Genomic DNA, 18,107 nt, shown 5'->3' with positions numbered 1-18,107 from the left:
TGGTAGTAGGAGTGGTAGGAGTAGTAGTGGTAGGAGTAGTAGTGGTAGTAGGAGTAGTAGGAGTGGTAGTAGGAGTGGTAGTAGGAGTAGTAGTAGTAGTAGGAGGAGGAGTGGTAGTAGAAGTGGTAGTAGGAGTAGTAGTAGTAGTAGGAGGAGGAGTGTTACTTTGAGGAGCAGCAGTATGAGGAGAACGAGTAGGAGTAGGAGTGGTAGGAGCAGTATTGGTAGTAGGTGTGGTAGGAGTAGTAGTAGGAGTGGTAGGAGTAGTAGTAGGAGTGGTAGGAGTAGTAGTAGGAGTGGTAGTAGTAGTAGGAATGATTGTGGATGTAGTAGGGGTAGTAATAGCAGTGGCAGAAGTAGTAGTAGGAGGAGTAGTAGTAGGAGTAGTAGTAGTAGGAGTAGGAGTAGTAGTAGTAGTAGGAGTAGGAGTAGTAGTAGTAGGAGTAGTAGTAGTAGTAGTAGTAGTAGGAGTAGTAGTAGGAGTAGTAGGAGTAGTAGTAGGAGTAGGAGTAGTAGGAGTAGTAGTAGTAGGAGTAGTAGTAGTTGTAGTAGTAGTAGTAGGAGTAGTAGTAGGAGTAGGAGTAGTTGTAGTAGTAGTAGGAATAATAGTGGTGGAAGTATCAGTTGATTTAGTTGTAGCGGAAGTCTCGCGTGTGGTAGAGCTGGTTACCATGACAACGTCAATCATATCTGCAAAACGTATACGCAGTTAATAATTAGTTAATAAAATGAAAATCATGAACACTAAAACAGTTGAATGATTAACGCTTAAATGTTTTAATGATTAACACTAAACAGTTGGATGATTAAACCTAAATACAGTAAGCATGAACTATAAAGTGCTGAACGTGTAGCAATTCGCTTGTGTCGTTAACTGTTGACAATCGAATGATTAATACTGAACCTCAGATGATTCATCAACTATAAAGTGTTGAATGATTAACACTTCCATTAAGAGATCATATTCTCTTGAGTGTTGAATGATGAATACGGAAGAGATGAAACATGAACCCAAAATAGGTGAATGATTAACATTAAAAAGTAAAATGATTAACACTACGTAGTTGAATGATTAACACTAAAGAGTTGAATGATTATCATTAGAGTTGACTGACATACACTAAATGATTAACCTTAAACATAATTTAAAATGAACAAAACAGATAAAAACATAGTGGAAAGTAACCCTACCAAAATTAATGATGAATTCTAAACTGTTGAATGACTGACCCTTAAAGCTATTAATGTCAAAATCTAAACAGCCGAATGATTAACCCCTGACTGATATAAATGAAAACTGTGTTTGTTTTGAAATTAATGAACTTGATGAACTTATAACGGAAAACAAGATATAAACGGCAATATAATTATCAAAAAGGAACAAAAGTACAGGACTGGATAGATTAATATCGGAAATATTTATTGATTGTAAAAAATGTCTTTACTACGACTCTTCAATTTTATTTTTCATTCTTGGTGTTTATCCCGACAGTTGGTCTTGTGGAGTTCCAATACCAAAAAAAAGGGAGATCCATCTGATGTTAATAATTACAGATGCATAACTATTATGAGTTCCTTTGAAAAGGTATTTTCTTTAGTATTAAAACATATATTAAATAATTAGCGTGAATGAATGAATGAATGAATGAATGTTTAACGACACCCCAGCACGAAAAATACATCGGCTATTGGGTGTCAAACTATGGTAATGCAAATAAATAAAGTGATGATCAACATCAATATAAAAATTCAAGACTTAAACAAACACAGTGCAAAGAACTGTGCAAAAACACAAATATCACAGAATTTTACGGATACTGGATTTTACTCAAAACTTCAATTTTGTGCTGTACTGGCCATTCTTAAAGAGAATGTTACACCCCTGCACCACGGTGAGGTTACAGCACACGCAGGGGTAATTAGCGTGAAGACCAAAATAAATTCAGCGAGTTTCAGTTTAGTTTCAGGGATGGATGTAGTATTATTGATAGTATATTTATGCTATATGCATTAATTACAAAGATTTTAAGTGAAAAACTAAAATTACTGTGTGCAGTCACTTGTATTAGAAAAGCTTTTGATACTACATCTCATACTGTTTTATGGTCTAAGTTATATGGAGTAAATGTGTAACAATGCTGAAATTAATGTATAATCAAGTACGAAATTGTGTCAGACACTTTTCTACACTTCAGACTTTTTTGATATATCACTAGGAGTTAAGCAAGATGCACCTTTACCATTTATATTATTTATTATGTTTGTTAATGATATGCAGTGCAGGGTTGAAAATTAACATACAAACCAAGGTCGCCAGCAGGCCCAGTTAAGAAAAAATCTTACTGGCCCTTCTTAATTCAATTAGCCCTCCAATAATCACATTGTAATTTAACTGCACAGGTAAAATTAAAACTATAATGTTTTTTTTTTTGTTGAATAATAACCGTTTGCTTTAAACAAAACTGATGAATTGACGTTGAACTTTATAATGAATAAATTAAAAATTTATATAAAACCATATTAAGTTTTAAACCCATACCAACTCAAATAAAAATCCAAAAAATTGAAAAAGAAATCCAGTATAAATAAACGTTTGTTTACAAAGTACCATTAAATGAAATATATTAAATCTCATTTTCAATACAGGGTAAAAAATAATGCAGTAGAAACAGACTAAATTTAGAACTTCGCGCGCTTTAATAAACTAGTCTGGGAGTGGCAGTCTTCTTTGTGGCGATGCAAGAGGGATGGAATAAACTTTGTGGTGATACAAGAGGGGTGAAATTCCCAGCAAATGATTTCCTCGGGAGTTGCTGCTCTCCTAGATAGAGATCCATGGAATCATCCACTGGTTTGCCAAATGTTCATTCGACTCTGCATTGTGCAGAGTTATGGCCCTGATCATGCATTACGGTTGTGCTATTCAAATTACCTTGGATGTTTCATCAATTGCCTTAAAACGTGTATCACACACAAAAAAGAGTTAACCTATGCAGTTTGATGGTAATTTGTAAAGAATTTACACTGCACTTTTACCCCCAATAAAGTGTTATCTGAGACGGTATGGGTTTAAAACTTAATAAATTAATATGTTTTTATATGAATTTTATCTTTATTCATTGTGTTGGCGCTGTCAAAATATAGAACGTGTTCTAGGTCGTCTGCTGCCAGATCTATAGTTCGCGCCAACATAGATGCGGTGTGTTTTGTCACATTCGATTCAGTATCAGTGTTTCTTTTTTAACTAGTACCATACTCACCAGACCCTAAAATCGATGGTCGCCCAACGGACTACCTTTGTGGAATTCTTTGTGCTAATTTTCAACCCTGGCAGTGTGAAGTTTCTGATATTGTCGATCCAATTAAATTACTAGAGGACGTCTTTTTATGTATGCTTATATATGCGTGTAGTAGTGTTGGTAGGGAAATTCACACTAGCTACTGCCAGTAGGAGCAATTTATACCAACACTACTACATACTCCCCTCCTCAAGTGAAGCTACGTTTACGGGTCCCGACTGGGTTATAATTGTATTCTTGTGTTAAGAATACACCCAGTCCCTACGTCGGCTCCAAATGTAACAGGAAGTTCTATATATATATATATATATCACAGAAGACTTCAGCTGTGGTTTAAGGTCTTTATGCAGACGATACAATTTTATTTTCTAAATCGGAACATTGTTTGCAGATATTAAATAAATTGGCAATTTACTGTGATACGTGGGACCTCGAAGTAAATGAAAACAAAACAAAACTATGTGTTTGAAGTCGTAAATCTACTAACGTATCTAGATGACGTTACAAACATACAGCGTTGAATATTGTTGATCAATTTACTTACTTGGGTATTACATTTAATTACACTAGTAATTTTAAATTAGTATGCAAAACTTTGTTAGAACATGCGTTAAATAGTGTACACTCATTATTATATAATTTATTGTTGACTGTGTTAATGAATATTAGTATAAAATTATATATATTTAATAGAATGGTTGTACCAATTTTATTTTATGGTTCAGAATTAGAAGTAAAATTTTGTAAAATCATCCTCAAAGCCAAGATAAGAACCCCAAACAACATTGTTTTATTACAGCGTGGACGGTTACCTATCTCTGTTATATGTAAACAGAGAATATTGATGTATTTATTAAACATAATTAATAACAATGATTCTATTATCTACAAAATGTACAGAATACTTAGAGAACATGCTAATAATATTACTAAGTATAAAAACTGGACAATGTCTGTTAACGTTTTGTTACAAGAACTTGAATTTCTGTATCTTTGGGATTCTGAAGATGTGTCACCTCAAAGCATTAAAATGAGTCTTAGTTTATGCCAAATGTGTTTGCTAACATTGCAACGATTTCACGCTTTAAAAACTATTGCAAGTTCAAAACGGAGTACTGTTATGAAGCATATCAAGATGGTATATTGTGTACACAACATATGATCACTTTGTTTAATTTAAGGTGTGGTGTTTTTAGATATCAATATTGAAAATGGTAGACTTAACAATATTCCTAGAGAACAACGACTATGCATTCTTTGTAATTTAAAACAGATTCAAGATGAATATCACGTTTTACTTGTTTGTCCTTGCTATCGTGATATTAGATCGCGATTCTTGATAAAATAGTATTGTTCTTGGCCTTCGTATAACAAATTTATAAATGTATTTATAGCAAACTATATTATTAACATTGTTACTACTTCTAACATTATTATTAATTAATCATTAATATATATATATATATATATATATATATATATATATATATATATATATATATATATATATATATATCTATCTATCTATCTATCTATCTATCTATCTATATATATATATATATATATATAAAGAAAAAGTCAGAAGCCTCCTTTAAAAGTCATCTATCCCTCTTTAATTAAAATTTTCGCCTGTTCAGACTTCATCAGGGAAATCTGTCGACAAAAATAAAAATATGCACATAAAAAAACACTAGCAAAAACAGAGTTAAAGCTGTAACTAAAAATAATAATAATATACTTAAGTCTCTACAAGAAAATGACCTACAAATAAAGTAATGTAAGATAAAAGCTGCAGAACAAACTACTGGTCAAAGATTAAAAGTATGGTAACACTATGACTGAGGTAAAACGAAGTGTGGGTAGGGGGAATAAAATAATAATTAAGGGTAAATAAAACAAAGAACAAAACAATGAACAAAATAGCAAAATAATAATGAACGAATGAATGCATAAATGGATAAACCAATAGCAAACACAATCTGAATACATAAAAGGAATTATCAGGATAATTTACAAGTAATAAAGACGAAAAGTTACTTGAGTATATGTTTAAAATAAAAAAAACCACCTCACTAATATTAGGCTTAAATATAACGTAACTTAGATAAAAATAATTACTGAGCTAGATCAGCTAATAATAATATATTTATTAAAATTAATAAAATAATCTTAAAACATAAAAAGAAACTTATTTTAAAACTACGCTAAAAGAAGTCAAACCATCCTGCATGAAAACATGAATTGAATAAATGAAATAAACCCAATGCGAGGTAAACAACCACTGTAAAAACAAGCTATGAAGCTGAGAATGTAGGAGTGAGTACAACTCAGTAAAAACTGCACAGTAAACTGCTGGTAAGAGATTAAAGGTCTTGTAAAACTAACAAAGGTCATATAATAGTGATACAAAGGGGGGGGGGGGGGGTGGATATGGTGGGTAGGTGAATACTTAGTATCAGTGAATTAATTAACAAATATAAATGAATGAATGAGTGAATAAATCAAAACAAAATAAATGAAATAAATAAAATAAAATAAAGCTAATTAAATAATGAAAGAGGTGGGGTGGGGTGGGGTGGGGGTAAAACTGTAATGATAATAAAAATCACTTTAAAACAAACAGTTTATGCATGCATTCTGTTTCAGTCCAAATTACTTTTCATAAATTCGAGAGGAATTGAAATATATATATATTCACATTTTAAAAACGTAATTTGGTATATTTTATTTAAATGTATATTTGTAACTATTGTATTAATAACCACGCAATGTATTTTGTATGGTTCAGCTAATAGCTGATTTCAGCTTCGGCAGAATAAACTGATTGATTTGATTTGATTTGTTAATCATGAACTCATTAACCATGAATGTAGAGCATTGAATGGTTAACAGAGTAACAGTTGAATAATAAATAGGAATAGATTAAACATTAACGCTTAAGTGTTGAATGATTAACATCAAACAATGGAATGATTAACGCTAAATATACTGAGAAAAAGAAATAAGGGAACACTCTGTATTGTGGACCACATATCAGACACCATTACCGTCGTAATATCTGTATAAAGTATATTAGTAAGACGGTGAAGTTCCTAGCATTATTGGCTGAGCGGTTTGGTTGCAGTCACTCTCTCTTGTTAGTCTTGGTATGATCCCTTATTTATTTCCATCAGTATAGATTAGCCATTGAATACTTAACACTATAATGTTGAACGATTAATGACAGAGGTGAGTGACAAGCGGATACTCACGATATTCACAAATGTAATGGTGAAATCCAATAAGACAAGGTGTGTCGAGCCACTGCATGTCTTTTTTAACATCTAGAATCACGCAATCTTCAAATGTAGACAGGAACATCGTCGGTTCGTGTGGGGCCCAGTTGAAGTACGTGGCTTTCTCTCCTTAAAAACAAGAATAAAAATAAATAAATAAACAAAATAAAAAGCACTAGAATATATCTAAACTTTCATCTATGAGTAATTTTCCAGTTGGTGATTGGTTGGTTGAATTTATTTCAAAATTTCAAACTGCTATTTGATTAAGTTCTTTCATTTTTGTTTTTGTAAAAAAAAAAAAAAAAAAAAAAAAAAAAAAAAAAAAAAAATCTAAACAAATCATGTCTTGATTCTTTAGTATGAATGATGACTATATGACACACTTGTTCATATAGAATGGGTCAAACCATTATACCTGATCGGAAATGTTGTCAACTATATGAAGTCCTAATTCTGAAAAAAAGGTTCTACATAGAAAGGTCAACAGAAGACAAAAAAGAGTTTTATTTAAAGAAACAATACAAATATAAATGGGTTCTTTTTTTACAACTAACTTCTATAAATATTACACAATGTACACGATTTAGCTCAATGGGAAACTATATCGCCTCTATTTAAGGCAGAAACCAACATGTCTGTATATTTTAGCATTACATATGCTTGACAAATACACTGTTGACCCTATATTTAGGGCAAATGCATCAAACGGTGTATATTGTGTATGTAATATGTTGGTAATACTAACAAATTAAACTCCATATTTTCGCTGTGACCATTTGGCCCATTTCCATAATTTCCAGGGTATTGTTTGTCCAATACTATCTGCGGAATAAAGGAATATGGATCGGTTTGTAATGAAATGATATATTCCGGGGGATTTTGTTTGCCAATATTATGAACATAATATATATGTTTAAAACAATTAAACGTTTGAGGTGAGTCGGAGGGGTAATGGTGGACCCATTTCGGCTATTTCTCGTTCCAGCCAGTGCTCCACAACTGGTGTAACAAAGGCCGTGGTATGTACTATCCTGTCTGTGAGATGGTGCATATAAAAGATCCCTTGCTGCTAATCGAAACGAGTAGCCCATGAAGTGGCGACAGTGGGTTTCATCTCTCAATGTCTGTGTGGTCCGTAAATAAAAAATGTGTTGTGTGCGTCGTTAAATAAACCATAAACAGTATGGTTACCCCCCCCCCCCCCCCACACACACACACACACACCATCATGTGTGGGGTGCCCTACCAATATATCACCCTGGTTACTCCAGTGCCTCTACCTGTGCTCCAGTGGTACTCCCCTTCAGTTATGATATCGTTGAGTCCAATCCAGACCCGCTCGTTATAGCGAAACTTGTGTAACATGTCCCCAATGAAATCCTCCACACTTTTGTCTTTGACTGTGACGAGATTTCCTCCATTAACAGCGCACTCCTGCTCCGCGTGGGTATGTATTTTAGTCTGGTGGAGGACAAACTCGTAACATATGTCACCCCGTGCTGTCAGGTACTGGTTTCTGATCAGATCAGCAGGACACCTGGATACATCCTGTTCGATTGCTGTAAATATATTCATTTATTCCAATTCACGGTTTTCACCATTGGGTTAATAATAATGAATGAATGAACACCCCATCACAAAAATACACATCGGCTATTGGGTGTTTCTAAAGGTAAGTATATGAAAATATTATTTATATATAATTATGTAAAACCAAAGTGTGAGGAGCTGTGGGGAAAAGTATAGTACGATACATAAATTAAGGTAAAGTATATTTTAAAATTTTGTGTAGAAATCAAAGTGTTTTAAAAACTTTAAAATTATAGTAGTCAGAAAATGTACGAGATTGGTAATTATAAATTTGTGCAGTATTAGGTAAGCCCTTACCTAGCTTAAAAAACATGGAGATAAAGTAATATGTATAGCGTATTAAACGAGCTTCCATTTCATATCATGTTTATGTACCGAGTGAAATAATTGCCAGCTGTCACGACTTTTGCGAGTGACAATGAAAACTATCTCACGAGGATATAAACTTGATACGAAATGGTGGCGAGTTTAATAACCTATTTATTATCCATAATCGATCTTAGTTAATATCACCCAAGTCGTTTGGTTGACGTTCCTGTAAGGTTGTAGTGCCCCAATCGATGACGTCATCGTGTGAAATCGAAGTGTTACGTCCCACTGGGTGTTCTAGTGGGACTTATCACTTTGATGTGTACCAAGATATTTTTAACCATATGGGTAATAAATGGACTTCTTCAGCCTAGTGGCAGGATTTAGCTCAGTCGGTTGAGTGCTCGCTTCGGGTGCTTGCGTCGCAGGATCGAAACACATCGGTGGATCCATTCAATTGATTGGTTTCTTTCTCGTTACAACCAGTGCACCACATCTGGTCAAAGGCTGTGGTATTTGCTTTCCTGTCTTTGGGACAGTGCATATAAAAGAGTCCTTGCAATTGCTGCATTAGCAAAAATGTAGCGGGTTTCCTCTGATGACTACGATTCAGAATTAACTAATGTTTGACATCCAATAGGTTAACAAAAAGGGCACTGTTAACGAAAATAACTCCATTTCCTCCTACTATCTTGCATTCTGCCCTTTGACTTTGATACCATCAAATAATCCATTGAGATTGTCATAGAATTAATATATTTATTAAGTAAAACATATTTTAACACATTAATTGAAAACTGATATAAGACAAGACACGGGGGGGAGAGGGGAGGGGTTATTATTTTTGTCATTTATTATCATTCTTTTCATCTGCGATAATTGTAAACAATGTCAGTAATGTGGGTTGAATGTCACTATAGTATATTTGGCAGCAGTGGACTCGTTAACTAGCTGAACGACAGTGGCATGACGTCACTAATGATAGGTTTAGCGCTGAAACATACACAGTGACGTAACAAAAAAGCGATATCACCTAGGAGAATATCGCAGGAGATATCGCAAATTATAGTGCTAGCGATATATCCTACAAAAGCCTTTAATTGATGATATATTACGTCATTTGAATATCTAGTAATGGCGGACTCGAATTAAAGTTGCGTGTACACTTTACAAAAACACGTTGTATTAAGCTCGAGCTTATATGATAAAGAGATTATTACCCTCGTGTATTTCGGTATCGTCAATATCATATATTAAGAATAAAAATAATGTATTATGCTCGCTAGAGGCTCGCATAATACCATTTTTATTCCTAATATATGATATTGACGATACCGAAAAACACTCTGGTAATAACCTCTCTCTATATATGTGTGTGTGTGTGTGTGTGTGTGTGTGTGTGTGTGTATTAGTGTGTGTGTCTGTATATGTATGTGTGTGTGCGTGTGTATGTGTGTGTGTGCGTGTGTATGTGCGTGTATGTATGTGAATATGTATGTATGTGTGTGCGCGTGTGTGTGCGTGTGTGTATGTGTATGTATGTGTGTGCGTGTGTGTATGTGTATGTGTATGTGTGTGCGTGCGTGTGTGTGCTAGTGTGTGTGTGTGTGTCTGTATGTGTATGTGTGTGTGTGCGCGCGCGTGTGTGCGTTTGTGCGTGTGTATGTGTGTGTATGTCTGTATGTTACAGTCACTCCTTCGTGTTAGTCTTGATGTGACCTCTGATTTATTTCTATCAGTATAGATTAATCATGATAGCGATGAATGATAAACGAGTACTCACAATATTCACAGATATACTCGTATTGCCGAAGATGACAAGGGGTGTCGAACCACTGCATGTGTTTTTTAACATCTAGAATCACACAATCTTCAATCGTAGAAAGAAAAAGCGTCGGTTCGTGTGGGGCCCAGTTTAAGTACGTGGCTTTTTTCCCTTAAAAACAAAATAAAATCTTCACAAATGTACGTACTCCTAAATACATGTATATTCATCCACAACTGGCGACTGGTTGGTTGAATTTGACAAAAGTAAGAAATAATACGGAGAATAACTAGTTAGTGACATAAGATATCGGCTTGATCCTCCGAAGGTAAGAATGGGGAATTGCATATGGCCACAGACCACAATTAATTACGCTATATGTTTCTATATAGCGTTATTGGCTATAACATTTTCATTAATATCAGCAGGCCCATGGATTTTGGTATGTATCTTTGCCTGCCTGGGGGAAACATACCCTGAAAAGGACAACACCTGTTGTCCAGCTCTTTCTCCCAAGGTTTTGTTTTAAACAAACACACCCATTAAACCTGGCCGGATTACATCCATTTTACACAAAAAGCACTACTGTTGCATGGGTCAGAATTACCACAAACAAATCTTCAATGTAAAAAAATTACGCATGTTTACAATCTACATGCTCTCACCTGATAACGTCAGTCAAATAGTTGCCACTTCATAGCTGTCTGCCATGAAATAATCACAGTCAAACAGCAGACGACATGCGCGGACAAATGCCTGTTTCTTCAATGTAATTTTTATTATAACTTAAACATATAAAATGGCATTGCGTTTCTTACAATTCATATTTGCATGCACCAGGAATGATTTTGCCATCTGCAAACTGAAATATGGAACCTTCGACCAAAATATCACATGTACCGCACCTTGTATAACATTAAAATACTGTCCATTGTCCAGGCGCACATGCCTATACTAACTAAGGTTCGTAAATGAAAAGTTGCTGGTGATATGTTATATAGATAGATAGATAGATAGATAGATAGATAGATAGATATACATACAATGGACTATATTTCTTTATTCATGCAATATTGTAAAAATGTTGTTTACGATTGTATTGAGGTGAAGGGTGGTGGTGTTCTAATATATACCTGTGCTCCAGTGGTACTCTCCTTCAGTTGCGATATCGTTCAGTCCAATCCAGACTCGCCCGTTATAACGTAACTTGTGCAACATGTCCCCAATAAAATCTTCCACACGTTTGTCTTTGACTGTGACGAGATTTCCTCCATTCACGGCGCACTCCCGATCCGCCTGTGCCTGGGTTCTAGTCTTGTAGAGGACAAACTCGTAACATATGTCACCCCGGGATGTCAGATACTGGTTTCTCATCAGATTAGCAGGACACCTGGAAACATCCGGGTCCTCTTTCTGACCGCTGATAACTGTAAATGTAGCAGTATACGGTTATCGCCTCTGTGCACCCCGTCGCGAAATTAGTTCGGGTGTACTAAGCCTAATAAACTACTTGTGATAGAGCCGTCAATACATGTGACAGTTTGTTGTAAAGAAAAAAGTGTATGCAATTTTACTTCATCTAGTACCACTGTGTCAAGTAGCCTTGAGCTTAAAACATATGTGGGGTACCTGTAAAAGTAAGTACTCAGATTTTGTGCAAAACTAGGTGTATTGTAAAAATATTTGGTTATATCGAAAATGAGCCATCAAAGGTACCATCTATTTCAGTGAATGCGTTTTGGTAGGGATTGTAGTACTGATATTTATGGGTCACAATTTGGTTGATATATTGCAAATAGTGTTTTTTTAAACACAAACGTTAACATGGTAGCCTGTGGCATTTTATTTGGTATAATACAGCCTTAAAGGCTAATTAGTAGGAATGTGAAATAAATTGTTCAGCTTAGTTATAGTCATGGAGGTTTTTTTAATTACATCTGGATAAATTTTTTTAAAAGAAATTGATGTTGAGAAGAACAAAAAACTGAATTGCTTAACCTTTGTTGACCTGATGAGTTTTCAAAAGCTGTAATAACCAAAGTTTTCATAAATAACGGTGTCCCACCCGCCAATTCAAGCTTGTGTGTGGTTCATATAAGTGTGAAGATTGTAAAAAAAAAAGAAGCATTTTGGGAACACATTTTGAAATTGAGAGAAAAAGATTAATTGCTGTAACATATATACGCTTTATATTTTGGTGTTATGATTATCACAAAATGCATTTTGGGAACACATTTTGAAATAGAGCAAAAGGTTAATTACTGTCAAATATATATTCGCTATAATTTCTACGAAATTAGCATAAATTCGGAATACTAGACTGATCTATCTATACACATTATATACTTACGTGTTATGCACACCATGTATAAGACAAATATCGCAAACATGTTGAAACATTCAGCTGTCTTTTATTCCTACAATTTTTAACTGCGTATTGCACTATATATAAATTTTAATCTGGTTGCACTTTGCCCAGCTAATACGTGCTTAGGCTTGGAGACGCAGATATATATGTACAAACATTGCTGGTTTTCCTGACAACGTAGTCTTCGCAAAGACGTTTCTGACGTCCTCTGAAGTGACTCACAATTTTAGTTACTGAAGAGCACCCCCCCCCCCCCCCATTCCACCAGCCACACCCACGTGTTTAACTTACATGATTACTCAATGACGTAACGAAATTGTAGGAATTAAAATTATGTTTGTTTAATGACTCCGTAGCGCACTTTAAACCATGGGCGTTCGGATCCTGGTCTGCGGTTATAAGTGTATGGTTATTACCGAACACCGAAGCGCGCAACGCTACACAGCCGTTGTTCATGTATATAGAGACATATAACCGTTGTTCATGTATATAGAGACATATAACCGTTGTTCCTGTATATAGAGACATATAACCGTTGTTCCTGTATATAGAGACATATAACCGTTGTTCCTGTATATATAACCGTTGTTCCTGTATATAGAGACATATAACCGTTGTTCGTGTATATAGAGACATATAGTCGTTGTTCATGTATATAGAGACACATAGCCGTTGTTCCTGTATATAGAGACATATAACCGTTGTTCATGTATATAGAGACATATAGCCGTTGTTCATGTATATACAGACACATAGCCGTTGTTCGTGTATATAGAGACATATAACCGTTGTTCATGTATATAGAGACACATAACCGTTGTTCATGTATATAGAGACATATAACCGTTGTTCATGTATATAGAGACACATAGCCGTTGTTCCTGTATATAGAGAAATATAGCCGTTGTTCGTGTATATAGAGACATATAGCCGTTGTTCCTGTATATAGAGACATATAGCCGTTGTTCGTGTATATAGAGACATATAGCTGTTGTTCGTGTATATAGAGAGATATAACTGTTGTTCGTGTATATAGAGACATATAGCCGTTGTTCCTGTATATAGAGATATATAACCGTTGTTCATGTATATAGAGAAATATAACCGTTGTTCATGTATATAGAGACATATAACCGTTGTTCCTGTATATAGAGACATTTAACCGTTGTTCCTGTATATAGAGACATATAACCGTTGTTCCTGTATATAGAGACATATAACCGTTGTTCATGTATATAGAGACATATAACCGTTGTTCCTGTATATAGAGACATATAACCGTTGTTCCTGTATATAGAGACATATAACCGTTGTTCCTGTATATATAACCGTTGTTCCTGTATATAGAGACATATAACCGTTGTTTGTGTATATAGAGACATATAGTCGTTGTTCATGTATATAGAGACACATAGCCGTTGTTCCTGTATATAGAGACATATAACCGTTGTTCATGTATATAGAGACATATAGCCGTTGTTCATGTATATACAGACACATAGCCGTTGTTCGTGTATATAGAGACATATAACCGTTGTTCATGTATATAGAGACATATAACCGCTGTTCATGTATATAGAGACACATAACCGCTGTTCATGTATATAGAGACATACAGTCGTTGTTCCTATATATAGAGACATATAACCGTTATTCATGTATGTAGAGACATATAGCCGTTGTTCATGTATATAGAGACACATAGCCGTTGTTCGTGTATATAGAGACATATAACCGTTGTTCGTGTATATAGAGACATATAACCGCTGTTCATGTATATAGAGACATATAGTCGTTGTTCATGTATATAGCGACATACAGTCGTTGTTCGTCTATATAGAGACATATAACCGCTGTTCATGTATATAGAGACACATAACCGTTGTTCATGTATATAGAGACACATAACCGTTGTTCATGTATATAGAGACATATAACCGTTGTTCATGTATATAGAGACACATAGCCGTTGTTCCTGTATATAGAGAAATATAGCCGTTGTTCGTGTATATAGAGACATATAGCCGTTGTTCATGTATATACAGACACATAGCCGTTGTTCGTGTATATAGAGACATATAACCGTTGTTCATGTATATAGAGACACATAACCGTTGTTCATGTATATAGAGACATATAACCGTTGTTCATGTATATAGAGACACATAGCCGTTGTTCCTGTATATAGAGAAATATAGCCGTTGTTCGTGTATATAGAGACATATAGCCGTTGTTCCTGTATATAGAGACATATAGCCGTTGTTCGTGTATATAGAGACATATAACCGTTGTTCGTGTATATAGAGACATATAACCGTTGTTCGTGTATATAGAGACATATAACCGTTGTTCCTGTATATAGAGATATATAACCGTTGTTCATGTATATAGAGAAATATAACCGTTGTTCATGTATATAGAGACATATAACCGTTGTTCCTGTATATAGAGACATTTAACCGTTGTTCCTGTATATAGAGACATATAACCGTTGTTCCTGTATATAGAGACATATAACCGTTGTTCATGTATATAGAGACATATAACCGTTGTTCCTGTATATAGAGACATATAACCGTTGTTCCTGTATATAGAGACATATAACCGTTGTTCCTGTATATAGAGACATATAACCGTTGTTCCTGTATATAGAGACATATAACCGTTGTTCCTGTATATATAACCGTTGTTCCTGTATATAGAGACATATAACCGTTGTTTATATAGAGACATATAGTCGTTGTTCATGTATATAGAGACACATAGCCGTTGTTCCTGTATATAGAGACATATAACCGTTGTTCATGTATATAGAGACATATAGCCGTTGTTCATGTATATACAGACACATAGCCGTTGTTCGTGTATATAGAGACATATAACCGTTGTTCATGTATATAGAGACATATAACCGCTGTTCATGTATATAGAGACACATAACCGCTGTTCATGTATATAGAGACATACAGTCGTTGTTCCTATATATAGAGACATATAACCGTTATTCATGTATGTAGAGACATATAGCCGTTGTTCATGTATATAGAGACACATAGCCGTTGTTCGTGTATATAGAGACATATAACCGTTGTTCGTGTATATAGAGACATATAACCGCTGTTCATGTATATAGAGACATATAGTCGTTGTTCATGTATATAGCGACATACAGTCGTTGTTCGTCTATATAGAGACATATAACCGCTGTTCATGTATATAGAGACACATAACCGTTGTTCATGTATATAGAGACACATAACCGTTGTTCATGTATATAGAGACATATAACCGTTGTTCATGTATATAGAGACACATAGCCGTTGTTCCTGTATATAGAGAAATATAGCCGTTGTTCGTGTATATAGAGACATATAGCCGTTGTTCGTGTATATAGAGACATATAGCCGTTGTTCGTGTATATAGAGACATATAGCCGTTGTTCGTGTATATAGAGACATATAACTGTTGTTCGTGTATATAGAGACATATAGCCGTTGTTCGTGTATATAGAGACATATAACCGTTGTTCGTGTATATAGAGACATATAACCGTGGTTCATGTATATAGAGACATACAACCGTTGTTCATGTATATAGAGACATATAACCGTTGTTCATGTATATAGAGACATATAACCGTTGTTCGTGTATATAGAGACATATAACCGTTGTTCCTGTATATAGAGACATATAACCGTTGTTCATGTATATAGAGACATATAACCGTTGTTCATGTATATAGAGACATATAACCGTTGTTCCTGTATATAGAGACATATAACCGTTGTTCGTGTATATAGAGAGATATATATAGAGACCCGTTGTTCATGTATATAGAGACATATAACCGTTGTTCATGTATATAGAGACATATAACCGTTGTTCGTGTATATAGAGACATATAACCGTTGTTCGTGTATATAGAGACATATAACCGTTGTTCCTGTATATAGAGACATATAACCGTTGTTCATGTATATAGAGACATATAACCGTTGTTCCTGTATATAGAGACATATAACCGTTGTTCGTGTATATAGAGACATATAGCTGTTGTTCGTGTATATAGAGACATATAACTGTTGTTCGTGTATATAGAGACATATAACCGTTGTTCCTGTATATAGAGATATATAACCGTTGTTCATGTATATAGAGACATATAACCGTTGTTCATGTATATAGAGACATATAACCGTTGTTCCTGTATATAGAGACATTGTTCGTGTATACCGTTGTTCCTGTTCGTGTATATAGAGACATATAACCGTTGTTCCTGTATATAGAGACATATAACCGTTGTTCATGTATATAGAGACATATAACCGTTGTTCATGTATATAGAGACATATAACCGTTGTTCCTGTATATAGAGACATATAACCGTTGTTCCTGTATATAGAGACATATAACCGTTGTTCATGTATATAGAGACATATAACCGTTGTTCGTGTATATAGAGACATATAACCGTTGTTCATGTATATAGAGACATATAGTCGTTGTTCATGTATATAGAGACATATAGCCGTTGTTCCTGTATATAGAGACATATAACCGTTGTTCATGTATATAGAGACATATAGCCGTTGTTCATGTATATAGAGACACATAGCCGTTGTTCGTGTATATAGAGACATATAGCCGTTGTTCATGTATATAGAGACATATAACCGTTGTTCATGTATATAGAGACATATAACCGTTGTTCATGTATATAGAGACATATAACCGTTGTTCCTGTATATAGAGACATATAACCGTTGTTCATGTATATAGAGACATATAACCGTTGTTCGTGTATATAGAGACATATAGCCGTTGTTCATGTATATAGAGACATATAGCCGTTGTTCGTGTATATAGAGACATATAACCGTTGTTCGTGTATATAGAGACATATAACCGTTGTTCATGTATATAGAGACATATAACCGTTGTTCATGTATATAGAGACATATAGTCGTTGTTCCTGTATATAGAGACATATAACCGTTGTTCATGTATATAGAGACATATAGCCGTTGTTCATGTATATAGAGACACATAGCCGTTGTTCGTGTATATAGAGACATATAGCCGTTGTTCATGTATATAGAGACATATAACCGTTGTTCGTGTATATAGAGACATATAACCGTTGTTCCTGTATATAGAGACATATAACCGTTGTTCGTGTATATAGAGACATATATATAGAGACATATAACCGTTGTTCGTGTATATAGAGACATATAACCGTTGTTCATGTATATAGAGACATATAACCGTTGTTCGTGTATATAGAGACATATAACCGTTGTTCATGTATATAGAGACATATAACCGTTGTTCATGTATATAGAGACATATAGCCGTTGTTCGTGTATATAGAGAAATATAGCCGTTGTTCGTGTATATAGACATATAGCATATAACCGTTGTTCGTGTATATAGAGACATATAGCCGTTGTTCGTGTATATAGAGACATATAACCGTTGTTCGTGTATATAGAGAC

The 18,107-nt window shown here is 34.5% G+C and overlaps 1 protein-coding gene across 1 annotated transcript; it reads right to left on the bottom strand.

Moving 5' to 3' along the window:
- Nucleotides 1–6,422: 6,422 nt before the first annotated feature.
- LOC121387358 (C-type mannose receptor 2-like) lies at nt 6,423–11,653 on the bottom strand. Its single transcript, XM_041518458.1, has 4 exons — nt 11,375–11,653; nt 10,260–10,412; nt 7,858–8,136; nt 6,423–6,703 (listed from the first exon to the last, which is right to left on the bottom strand). The coding sequence occupies exons 1-4, from the start codon at nt 11,613–11,615 to the stop codon at nt 6,516–6,518; spliced, it is 861 nt and encodes a 286-aa protein (XP_041374392.1). The 5' UTR covers nt 11,616–11,653; the 3' UTR covers nt 6,423–6,515.
- Nucleotides 11,654–18,107: the final 6,454 nt, after the last annotated feature.

The sequence above is a fragment of the Gigantopelta aegis genome, chromosome 1 (assembly GCF_016097555.1).
Source record: "Gigantopelta aegis isolate Gae_Host chromosome 1, Gae_host_genome, whole genome shotgun sequence".
NCBI lineage: Eukaryota > Metazoa > Mollusca > Gastropoda > Neomphalida > Peltospiridae > Gigantopelta > Gigantopelta aegis.
Note: the sequence above shows the minus strand (reverse complement) of the source record. Positions and strands in the feature narration are given on the sequence as shown.